This window comes from Poecilia formosa, unplaced genomic scaffold (genome assembly GCF_000485575.1).
Source record: "Poecilia formosa unplaced genomic scaffold, Poecilia_formosa-5.1.2 Scaffold52, whole genome shotgun sequence".
NCBI lineage: Eukaryota > Metazoa > Chordata > Actinopteri > Cyprinodontiformes > Poeciliidae > Poecilia > Poecilia formosa.
Genome location: NW_006799991.1, coordinates 36,027 through 48,762, shown reverse-complemented (window position 1 = coordinate 48,762; position 12,736 = coordinate 36,027). Strand labels below are relative to the sequence as shown.

The window sequence follows — 12,736 nt, the reverse complement described above, 5'->3', positions numbered from 1 at the left end:
GCCATATTTCTGAACAAACATTGCACAAAGTCAGAAAAGCCTTGAAGTCACTGATAAATACAAGCACTTGTCAATCACTAGTCACACCAGACTTAAAAGCTAATTTATATTTAAACTCTCAAATCTTCACAATATGTCTTCACAGTACTCGTTCACAAACCAACAAGAGGAACAGTCAATTCAGATTTTTCAGTTTTCTTGTAATGATGTTAAGTTACTGGCTTACTTGGTACAATTATAAAATAAAAAAAAAAAACTACAAGAAAACAATCTTAGTCGCACAGTGTCGTGGATAGACAAAAAATACAAAAATAACAGCATTTAGTATTGTTGTTGTAGCTAATTCTGTGAAATTACCGGGTTGCAGTAGCACCAAATAAATATCTAAATAAACACCTCTAAGAAAGCACAGTGTGAACAATCACTTACCCCAAGTTACTACACTTAAATCCTTTTTCCTGATTTATTTCACCTTTCAAGCAGTAAAGTACATCCAAAGACTTGAATTAAACTGTGTAGGAAAGCTCACATAATTTTTACCCCATAAAGAAAAAAACCCTCAGTAATTTCTATTTACAGCCTGATGAGCTTGAGTGCTTTTCTGGTGGTTTGTGAAACCTTGTAAAACTCCCAAAGAGAGGTAGTCAAGATGAAAATGACAAAAGAGGGAGTTCACAGAAGAAATGATATTTGTTTAAAATATTGGTCCTGTTAAAGAAATGGACTCACTGGAGGCTGGGATGTAATGCTAGAGGCAGAAAAAACAGCACATTTAACATAGCAAAATATTTTCATAGGGGATAAATAAAAAGCTTTGGAAGTGTGAAGGGTTCTGAACTTTATGTGGCCTAAATTTATTTTTATATTAATGTTCTAGGATACAATTAGCTTTTTTTAAAGAGGGAGTATTACATATTTTCAAAGTACATAGTGACATTTTATAGTACAATCAATAATCTATGTTACCTTTAGTTGTTATAAAAATGCCGTATTTATAAAATATAACAAAAGAAATTTGACTGTATAGTTTGACGCCTTGAAATTGGGCCTCTGTCTCTTTAAGACTTTCCTGCTCTCTCTGACACTCCGCCCTTGGCACGTCATCATAACGATGCTTCTCCATAGTACTTTTAGCAACGCTGGAGCTTGGAAGCTGTTTCTTATGATGAACTCAGAAGAGCTCGGCAATTCCTAATTGCCGCTGCCACTAGTCTGAAGGAGCAGAGTGGGGGAACTGTGACTGAGTTGTGCTCTGTGAGGCAGAAGTTTGATTTTGGAACTGCAGCTCCAAGGAGGAGCTTTGTGGAAATAGTTGGTGCACTGTGGGAGCTGGAGTTTAGGCAACCCGAATGATTGAATGATTCCTCAAACATGCATGAAAGAAACAAAACAAAGCAACTCTCCAGACGTGTTTTAGATGAGGGAATAACATTATAAGATGATGTAAAGCTCAAAAAGCTGATCTTACATAATACTCCCTCCCTTTAAGAATGCCTCATTTGTTGCAGAAGATGCAGCTTATTAACCAATTTCAATTTAAGGTGTTCAAGAAAGTCCTCTATCTCAACGATCCTCACTTTCTTGCTGAAATGTTATTGATTTGTTAAGTCCTTTCAGGTGAAAACAAATTTCCTCACATCGTGGTCTCGTTGTTGAGGTGGTTCAGTGTGTCATTGTCCTGGCAGATGAGCTGGTATGGCTTCTCATTCTCCTCTATCACAGAGTTTCGCAAGTCAGCATCTTGATTCTGCAGTTCTTCACGGGAGAGATATTCCACGATGCCGGCACCGAGCGAGTCGCCCAGCACGTTGGTGGTGGTGCGCAAACGATCCCTGCAGCGGAGACGGAGACAGAAGATATTAGGTGATAAGTGGAAGGAGGAGAAACTGGGGCACACCTGCGGGGGGTTGATTATGCAAAGAACCATTTCAACCAGAAACATTGGCGTACACCGACTACAAATATCCTCACAGGCTCTCTAATCTGTTGCTCTGCATTATGTATCAATAACCTTTGTGGAGGTGCAGCCTGTAGGCTCTCTGAAGCTCCACAATGACATTTAGGCTGGCTCAGTCCCAGACCAATCCCCGTCAAGCTGACATTTAGTGGGAACTCACAAGAACCAATCCACGGCGATGATCAGTGTAATGTCCTCTGTGGGCAGTCCCACCGATGTCAATACGATCACCATGGTCACCAGACCAGCCTGAGGGATGCCTGCTGCTCCGATGCTGGCAGCCGTTGCTGTGATACTGAGTGGGTGGGATGGAGAGTGGAGACATTTAATAAAGGGAAACAAACAAACAGCACATGTGCAGTCATAGTGGGAGTAGTTGAGTGATGAAGCCAAACAAGGAACTATTACACTACCTACACTACAAACTGTGTTACGTTTGTAGTGTAACACAGTTACACTACAACTTAACGTAATTTAATCAGAAGACACTGTTAATGCAATATGTTTTCAGAAAAGCTTAAACTAGAGCCATAAATCAGTTCATCTAGGTAAGAAAGTCAAAGGACAAAACCGGATTGAAAAAGAGAAAAGCCACTGTAATCCACGTCTTTCCTTTTCCGTTCATCTCATTTTCTAGTTCACATCGAAGATTTCCACCAAACCTCATCAACCTCTAATAAATCTCTACTCTAAAATCTTTAATCAGCTATGCTTCCATATATCCTCCTGACTACCAGTAGTTCATTTTTGTCCTCTGTAGAGGACATTTCTAAACTTGAATGTCTCCCACCCCCTGCATTCTACTGAATTAATTCCTTTTGGTATCTGGAGAGGACATTTAGGGCTTTTCAATGATACCACATATGAAGGGGTGGGACTTTTGTTCGTATCTTTTTCTAATACATAAAAATTGTGTTCATCAGTAATAACACATTCTATGGGACGAGACAAAGTAAGTGCATAAAACCGTTTATTACCTTACGAAGAATGTGGGATTTAAAAAAAATGGTGATTGGACAATTTTTTTTTTTCTGGTAGTCAGGAGGATATATTGTAATTCTGAGCAAAATTCCCTACTTTCCATGACGAAAACAAACAAAATGTTTTGGTTACAAAAGCTTCGATGGATTACATTTTAAAAGTAAAATACATACGTGACGGAAGAAAATGAGGTGCACATCTGACAAATTTCAACCAGCAGACTCAGTTTCTCATTTCCGTAGTAAACTCATCAACCGGTTTCAGATTAAACCTCACAAAATCTCTGATGTCTTTCTCATTTTTAGATCGATGAAATTATGCTAAATGAAGTTATTTATAATTATTCACTGCAACAGTGATGTTTCTTGACAGAGCATAGGGCTTTGCTGAGTAAGATTCACCGTTAGTCTATGGTGATAATTCGTTGTTTTAGTGCAGTGTTGTGTTTGATTTATAAACTTCAATATGTTTTGCTCAACTACATAAAAGGCTGCCAAAACTACAGATTATTAAAAGTTATTAATAAGCAGATTGTTTGGGCTTCTAATGGAAAGTGTCACATTATCCAAAGTCCCAAGATGGCACTGTAATATTTTTATTTGTAAGCACCTTTTAGTGTTTGAAACCAAGAAATATGTATTAATTCTCAATAATTTGATGATGAAATGACAGTGGCTTTTAATCACAAAATGTGTTTTTAAGGTCTGATATCCAAATGTAGAAAAATAAAAAATAATACAATGTCTTTGTTCTGTTGTCGTTTGAGCTTAACAGATGTGCTCACATTTATTTTTGAAGAAGCTTAAAATGTCTTTAGTATAAACAGACAAATTGTACAAAAATGGTTCATTTAGGTAAAATATTAATCCCACTCTTGCATTCATTGTGCTTTAAATTCATTTATTAGTGATTAATGAAAACTTGCTAACCTGATTGTGAGAATCTGCCCAAAGTTTAGGTCCATGTCATTGACTTGAGCGATAAAGATGGCCGCCACAGCCTCATAGAGCGCGGTCCCATCCATGTTGATGGTGGCACCCACGGGGAGGACGAAGCGAGTCACTCGTTTATCGACGTGGTTGTTTTCTTCAAGACATCGGAAAGTGATGGGCAGAGTAGCAGAACTGCAAGACAGTGGGGAAAAAAAAGACAAAAGACGTAGAGATTATAGCGTCTGTGATCAAAGATTGGGTTGTGAAGATAATAATATTCACAATAATTTTATGCTCCTGAGATTTAGGGGTGGCCCCAACAGGAATAAAGAGTGTCCTGCTAATTTCAACCTGGTCTAGCAGGTTGAAATTAGCTACATTTTGCAAATGGTGGGTCAGTGCTATATTGAAGCCTTTGTCTCAGTAGAGCTTCATTAATACTAGAATGAAGCCTATTTCAACACATTAAATTTTATGTGTTGATAAATGTAGGTGATGTCATGCATTTGGCAATATAATGTATGTGGTTAATCAAGATGTGTTGAAAGACTATCTGTGTCTAACTCCTGTCCTATAGGTGTTGTGTTCTGCATTTTAAAGATGTACTGCTGTGCTAACGTAGCTGAATTAAGTCACAACCTGCTCTGAAGTCCTGCAAAGGCCAGGTGATTAATCATTCATTAGATTCAGGAGTTTTTTTTTACATCCAGATCTAAGATGAACCCGTCATAAGGACTGACTTTGGATGTTACCGATCAAGGTGTGTGGCCCTAGGATGGCAATAAAACTGCTGAATCCTGTAGATCATTGGAAAAAAGTCTCTGTTAGAGTTTTCTGGCTGCAACTTGAAGTCAATGAATCAAAACTTTGTTTAAACTTGTGGGAAGTTTAAACAAATGGATAGAAAATACATTTATTTTTACAAAAACAGTCTGCTTTTGGCATTACAGTGCTGTTGTCATTGTGTGCACAAGCCAACATCTCTTTACACGCTGGATGCTCATCAGAAGATTTCATTCTAAAATGGCCAGTAATATGGCTATTCAGTATGTCTGTTGAGCATTTTGGACAGTAAAATACAAAGCCTTCACTGAGAAATATGTTCATGGTGAAACTCACCTAGACGATGTCCCTAAAGCAGTGATAAGGGCCTGCAGCAGGCCGCCAATGAAACTGTAGGGATTCCTTCTGGTAACCAGAAAGTAGAGCAGCGGCAGGACGAATAGTCCATGGACTAGAAGACCCACGATGACAGACACCGTGTACATCCCCAACTGACCACCCACTTCTGCCAGATCCTTCATCTCCACTATTTTCCCAGCAATCAGAAACAGGATTCCAACTGGAGCGTACCTGCAGAAGGAGATGATTTGGGAACATTGTTTACTGTCACAAACAAACATGACAAAATGCAAGTGCAAGCTTCAATATCTATATAACAGTTTTTCAAGTAAGTCAGAAAACCCATTTTGCAGGAAAAGCAGCAATTCTGGTGTTATTTACCAAATGATGATGGCTACCAGCCTCATTATGGCCTCGTTTAAGCAGTCAAAGAACTCTTTAAGAGCGTGTCCCTGCTCTTTCATGTTGCCAATGACCAGACCGAAGCACATGGAGAAGACGACCAGACCCAGAGCGTTCACTCCGGCCGAGGAACCAGACACAGGAACTGTTTCCTCCACTGTCTCCTGCAGATCACAACAGAAACAGCACTTTGTAATCTAGGTGTAGGGCTTTATTCTAGTAAATAACAAGATGATATCTTGATTTGAAATCACCTGTATGGTGCGTTGCACCCTGGTGAGGTTTTCACTCAGAGGAGAGTCTGTTATGTTAAGCAAGTCGGTGAGGTTGAGAGTCACTGTCACGTTTCTTGTGGAAACAGTCTTCTTGTACACAGTTTTATGCTGCAAATAAACCCACAAGTGAAGTTATGGATAGAAAGTGAATACTTCTGCATGGCACATGAAATGGCAGAAACTGGAAGGAAGTGAAACAGATTTACCTGAATGAAGCACGCTTCCACCAGGTTAGGGGGAAACATGTTCCTAAGTGGACAGACAAAAACTCCAGATGAGTCAAAACTGGTTTGTTAGAAATGTGTGAAATGTCATCAATAGTCCTGTACTAACATAATGATGTAGCATAGAGGATATAAATAGTGCACAGACCACTTGTTGAAACATCTGGTTTTTCTGACGTAAAAATGAAATCAACCTTCAGTGTGACGTATATCTTGTACATTTGAACTGAAAAAGAAACAACTCTGTTTGACGCTAAAAATAAAAAACAATTAAATGCTACTATTGTTTAGTTGCATAATTGTGTACACTCATAAACTGACACTTTGTTGAAGAACCTTTTGATTCAATTCCAGCATTCAGTCTTGGTGGTTTCACACCTGTCAACAATTTTAGTGACTATTTAATTACATTCAGCTGTGTTATAAGGATTTTATTTGCATTTATATGTTTATAGTTTGCAGAGAGATTACAGAAGATAAAAAGGATCTCGTTGGACATTAAATGCCAGTCAGGAGAAGAGCATAATTCACAGACCATATTCTTGTACCATGGCACAGAAAAATTAGAGACAAGGGACAGTTTCCAAAACTGGACGAGAAGAAGGCAAGACAGAAAGTGGAGAAGGAACTGCCAAGAGACTGACAGCAACACTGAAAGAACTGCAGTAAATTCGGTTCTGTTTTAGTTCTACATGTGTTAGTAACCACTTCCTGTGTTTTCCAAATGTTTGGACGAAGGAGTGCGATTGCAAAACAAAAGCTTCTCTGAATCCACCATGAAGCCCAACTTTATGCTGACCATAGTTGCAAAAGACATGCTTATCACAAAACATAAAAAAAGCACCTCATCAAAAATCGAGCACTAAATGTGAAACATGATGGTGGCAGCATTATGATATATTATCAGGACTCTGGAGAACCTGAGAGAGAACCATTCAGCTTTTATGCACCACAAATCTGCAACAACAAACTTCTAGAAAACTGTACAACAGCTGAAACACTGAGTTCCTTTAAATCTAGACTAAAAACCCTCCTGTTTATAATTGCTCTTGAACCAAAATAAATGAAACATTAACCAACATATTTCATGTATGGTGATGGCACTTGACAAAACGTAATGTTTCCATTGTTGCCTGTGTGTCCTATGACTTTGTATGTTTGGGTTTTTATGATGTAAAGCTCTATGAACTACCTGGTTGCTGAGATGTGCTGTACAAATACAATTGATTGATTGATAAGCAGCCACCTTGTTACAGTTTTTCTTTCATTTTCTATATATTCCCTCTAACAGCTTTATTTTTATTTTTCTGTTTAAGTGCACAGGACATGGGTCTGATAAAAACGTCTCAAAATATTTGTCAAGTTTATTTTTACTTTGGAAAACCCTGGTTCATTAAGAAAGGTGTAGAAACCCCCCAGTTTTATTCTTTTTTCATGTAACCTTCCATGTAGCATTTTAGCCAAACACGTTGATCTCACTAAACCTGTGGGTCCTCACCTGATGAGGTCCAGAAAAGCATCAGTAGCCTGAATGGATTCAATGTTTCCGCTTTTCACCGTAGGACTGTCCCTGCTGCCTTTCCCCGGCTGGATGATCATGACGATCACGATGCCGATAAACACTGCGATCAGTGTGGTCACCATGTAGTACACCACCGCGCGCACACCCATCTTTCCCGATGCTCTCCTGTCCAACGAGGAGATACCTGAGACATGGAAAAAAAATGTTTGTGAAACTGCCAAATGCTGTTAACCCTAACCCTAACCCTAACCCTACTGGTATCATTACTTTATTTTTGTGATTTCTGAGTAAAACATTTTCAGTAAATAAAGAGATGAGATTAAAGCACAGGGACTTATTTTGTTTGCTCATCATGAGCTAACCTGTGACCAGACTGGAGACAATCAGCGGCAGCACTAGCATCTTCAGCATCCTCATCAGGAGCTCCCCAGGAAAGGAAAAGTATTTTATCTCCCTCATGGACAGGTTATGGGGTCGTAGAGCAAAGCCTAGGATTACACCTGAACAGAGAGTAAACATTCCCACACATTCAAACAAACAAATAAAGTAATTTGTACCCAAGTAACTGATAAGTTACATAACCAGCATAACATGACTTTATTCCCACTCACCCAGAACCACAGAGGCCACTGTGAACAAAACAAACAGGTTCCTCCTGAAGAAACCTTTGAGGCTTTTCTTGCTGATGGAGCCGATCCTCTGCCTCATGCTGCCTGCTCTCTTCTCCATGGCTCTGCGAAAACGCCTCCTGAGGTCAACTTTGTCCGGCAACGTTGGTTTTTCTGCGTCCTCGTTTAGAAAAAGGCTTGCACTGTTGGGTGGCTTCTCATTCATAATAAGCCCCAACACCTGGTCCAGCAGGCAGGTCTCGTGTGAAACTGAAAGAGGATTAAAATCCAATATCTGTCGCTATTCCATATTTTTTTTGTCTTGGATGGATGAAGAAACCAAGAAGCAGATTTCAGCACCAGGCCAGTGATGTAAATCAAAATTAAACGGTGACCAAAAATCTGACAAAAACTCTGGAAGCTGTTATACCATTGGCCTGTGCATTCCTGTTAATTAAATTAGCTTCATGGTCAGAGTTCTCCACACTATAGCATCATTTCTAAGCCAACATGTCAAACTTGAATGCAAATAGAATTTAAAATAACGTTAAAGTCTATTAATTGCACATTCTTAGTTTATTATTGTGTAATAAACTAAAAATGTTACCACAAAATTGATGAAGCAGCAAAGAAAAACATAAAGAAGAAGTAACAGGCAGCTCAACACAAGTCTCTTCTCACTCAAGCTAATGTGTTGTGTGTCCTGTTGCAGATTGTCTCTGCCAAACAGTTTCTCCATTCAGCTCTTACTTTACTTTGAAAGCACACAACGTTAGTTTTGTGCTTGTTGTATATCTCACAAAAATTAATACATTGTTTTAGCTGTGGAAAAAAAAGAACAAAGAATTACATTGTACACCCTGATTCTGTGGGTTTGCTAACTTTTACTGACACTGCAAAGCCTCAAGTCCGGTTTCCTAATTATGACTAAAGCAGGAAAAACTTCTTGTTTTGAAATTAGATAAGTTAAAAAAAATGCAAGTGTCCTTTTTAAATGTCCTGAATGAAAAGTGCTGTCAATGTTAAATTACTGAGCTTTCTTAAATCTTACCGTGTTTCTCTCTTTTCTTTGTGCGTGTAGTAACACGTGGCTGATAGTTTTACGTCTTCCTATCTGCCCTGGCTGCAGACCTGCTTCCTCTTAGCACTTCCCCTTTTGCAAACAGACTAGACTTCCCGCGCTTTGACTCAGTGACGTATTCATGTGTTTATCTACCCCCTCAAGTCACACAGATATGCTCTCCCTTTAACTGAACACCTCAAGGCAGTAATTTCACATTTCTGCATCATTCTCACCCCATATATACGTTTACGTTCTGGTGGTTTTTTTTGCAACAATCTGTTCTTACCTTCCTTGTTTTCTAGCTGCTTTGACCACAGGTGATTTAAAGTAATCTGTCATTCTTTACCCAGAGTTTGCAATAATGTGGCCCCTCTAAATAGGCTAATTTCTTCCCCTTCGATGTTATTTGGGTTTAATCAGGGATCATAATGTGACATATTTCACAATACTCAACTGGCCCACATATGAGAATGAATGAAAATAGATCAAAATATAAAATCTTGATAGAATATTACAGAGTCAAGTTAAATGAACCACTGATATGTGATGCATAAGTACATGCATGCAAAATATTTTAGGGATTTCTTGTAAAGCACTAGCAGGTGGGAATGATGTCTGCCACCAAATGAGGGGAAGAGATCGCAGGGATGACCCAGGACCAGTTTATATGCTGGCGTCCTCTATCTTTAAAGCATTCTTTTTATTTCAAACTGAAAAATATATGTTGCTCCCGAATAAAAAAGGTGAAAGTAACAGGTTCCCTCTGATTGCACAGTTGAGAAGATGGACTGAATACAACTGTAACAGAGCACATTCAGCTGCAAAAACAACATGCTATTAACATCCAGACACAGTGAGCATCACAATGTGTGTCCAACTATAAACTATCAACTTCAAAGCCACAACAAATTTACAACCATCGTTGTCGGACCACCATCTTGGCAACCCTTTTGCATAATGTCAAAGAAAATCCAGAAATTTACAGACAGTGCTGTGCTGCAGTTTTAAATCCCAACGGTTTTAACAAAAGATTGCTTTGTCCAACTTTGTGGATCATGATTTAACAGAACCGTATGAAGCACACCTGTTTAAACCAATATTGGTCATGCAGAATAAAACTGGTGTAAACATAGACGGTCGCTATTTTCTATAAGCAACAGTTCACACAAAAACATAAGATGTGTAAATTGTTAAAGATTTCAAGAAAATTAATCCAAAAGCCACAAAAAACATCTGAACTTGCAGATAAGACAAAACACTAAAGAAAGTTAACGCTGAATATTGAAGTTGTAGCCTAAAACATAAACACACACACACACACACACACCTATGCCTTGTTTCATACTATAATATAAATTTAAGATTTATCCATGTAATACAAAGTACATGATGCCTGTACAAGTAAATACACAACAGTTTCTGTAATTTATTAATAACATTGTGCAAATGCTCATATTCACTCAAATATCCTTCTGCGACAGAGACAGGTGTAATTACTCACCACTCATGGTTACAGTCTTTGGGAGCGGTTAGATTAAAGTCAGGTGACGATCAGAACTGGACCAGCACACACTGCAATGACCTTAAGCTGTATTAGAGTGAGACGGTCCGGAGCAGAGCAGCACAATGATTACGGCTCTGCGCTGCGCTCATATACAGACAGACATGAAAAGGCCTCTCCTATGGTCTGACCTTCTCACATTTCCACACATAAGCCTGGAAAACACACGCACACACACACACACACGCACGCACGCGCACGCATGCGCACACACACAAAGGACAGACCATCTTTCCCTTAAAGCATTCAATAAAAGTCTATTTATTTCAGGAACTTTATCACTAAGTGAAACACACACTTATTAAGTTATTTCTCACCATTAGCACATTTAGCAGCATTGATTGGCAGCGCTAAGACCCTCCTCCTGGCTCTGATTGGTTGTTTGTCGTCGGGTGCGGAGGAGGTGAAGGGAATTGGTCTTTTCTACATATTATCTATCTCATAACATTCTGTCACGGCATGGTGATGGTTTTAACAAATGTGAAAATAATATATTCTTTACAAAAGTTACATAGTGCAGCTTTTAGCCAAAGTAGATGTCATCCCAACCTTTTTTTTTTTTACTCAGATCCTGTTTTACTCAGAGTGAAAGAATGAAAGAGTATAAATATAAAATGCAGTCAGTCTGACAGCTGCAGTTTGTGAAGTATAATTACAAAACTTTTGAGTTTATAATTGCGTTGTCATCATTTTTTACTTTTAGAGATCCAGAGGTTACTACATCTGAACAGGAAATTAGAGAATGACAAATAAAATCTATTTCTCTGTCATCACTTATTTAAAAATATTAATCCTGGATATCAACACAATAATATGTATTTTAAAATAGATAGATAGATAGATAGATAGATAGATAGATAGATAGATAGATAGATAGATAGATAGATAGATAGATAGATAGATAGATAGATAGATAGATANATAGATAGATAGATAGATAGATAGATAGATAGATAGATAGATAGATAGATAGATAGATAGATAGATAGATAGATAGATAGATAGATAGATAGATAGAAACTTATTTACCCTGTAAGAGTCTCTCCTTCCTTATGTCAGACTTTCATGACTTGTCCATTCTCTTCGTTTTAACTTTTCCTTGCAGGTCTTCAGAACCTTCACAAAGTCAACACACAAAAATGTATTTCAAATGTCATTTTTGACTCTATATTCTGTTGTCAGTTGAGCAAAAAAGATGAGAAGCTAATTAGAAACAAAGTCTCGCCCACCTGTTCGTCAGAGACGATGCTCTCTCCATCATGTGGATCTCTCCATCTTCGCTACACCGCTTGCTGCCGCTAATGAAGCAGTGATGCCCACTCACACACTCTGCCCTCATCATCCGCACTGTAAACTCTACGACTTACAACGTAAACCGATGTAGCGCGTCGTGCTTTGTGAGGAGGCGCGCCTGGGATGTGTGCGTGGGTGGAGGAGAGGCTGATCATTTATTTGTATCAATAAAACCTGAATCTGAATGAGCATCTTTGTTCCGGGATTGATCTAAATCTGACTAAATGACTCTTGTAGAACTTCAATAGCATAAATAATATTACTGTAATGTATGTGGGTCCTGGTGCTTGTAGACAGCACGCAGGGGTTATTGCTATGACAACAAGCATGTGCTCAGTGCTTAACTACAGGGAACTGTTTGTATCTGTTACCCTGCTGGCATCCAGCTGCCCAGCTCTCACGCCCACACATCACACTCGTCTTCACAAAACTCCATTAACATGCATGAACATGAAGTGTGAGGAGAAAGGAGCTCCTCAGCAGCCAGTCATGCTACACTGTGTTATTCAGAGGGAAGTACAGTAAGCTAACACAGGAAAATAGACACACAACATGGAGAAATGTTTAGCTTTTGCTTTCTGTGGCTTAAAATAAGGTTTTCTTTTGTATTTCAAATATCTCAGCAAACATTTTCACAATTCACAGAGCAGAGGGTTAAAGAATTAAACTAAATGAATAAATAACTCAGTAAACATATCTCCATAAGATTCATTTAGTGGCTCCTCTGAAGCTCTCGAAGGGTCCAGGTTTGTTATTCAGTGATTCTTGAGAATAGGGACAAAACAGGTCCTATGGA

General features: G+C 38.6%; 1 protein-coding gene across 2 annotated transcripts; it reads right to left on the bottom strand.

The window, feature by feature from the left end:
• Nucleotides 1-1,595: 1,595 nt before the first annotated feature.
• Nucleotides 1,596-12,072, bottom strand: slc1a6 (solute carrier family 1 member 6). Of its 2 annotated transcripts, XM_007552637.2 has the most exons (12): nt 11,877-12,072; nt 11,677-11,763; nt 8,027-8,293; nt 7,778-7,915; nt 7,392-7,599; nt 5,876-5,918; nt 5,649-5,777; nt 5,374-5,558; nt 4,990-5,223; nt 3,868-4,062; nt 2,118-2,252; nt 1,596-1,832 (listed from the first exon to the last, which is right to left on the bottom strand). In XM_007552637.2, the coding sequence occupies exons 3-12, from the start codon at nt 8,247-8,249 to the stop codon at nt 1,634-1,636; spliced, it is 1,689 nt and encodes a 562-aa protein (XP_007552699.1). In that variant the 5' UTR covers nt 8,250-8,293; nt 11,677-11,763; nt 11,877-12,072; the 3' UTR covers nt 1,596-1,633. The 2 variants fall into 2 exon arrangements, with proteins under 2 accessions (XP_007552699.1, XP_016527322.1); XM_016671836.1 differs by lacking the exons at nt 11,677-11,763; nt 11,877-12,072 and adding an exon at nt 10,588-11,448.
• Nucleotides 12,073-12,736: the final 664 nt, after the last annotated feature.

Excerpts from the sequence above, each read along its gene's own strand:
- slc1a6 (XM_016671836.1), bottom strand. Across the intron at positions 2,253-3,867 it reads GGGCAGATTCTCACAATCAG|TATCACAGCAACGGCTGCCA; the intron begins GTTAGCAAGTTT and ends CCACCCACTCAG. Across the intron at positions 1,833-2,117 it reads ATCGCCGTGGATTGGTTCTT|GGATCGTTTGCGCACCACCA; the intron begins GTGAGTTCCCAC and ends TCTCCGCTGCAG.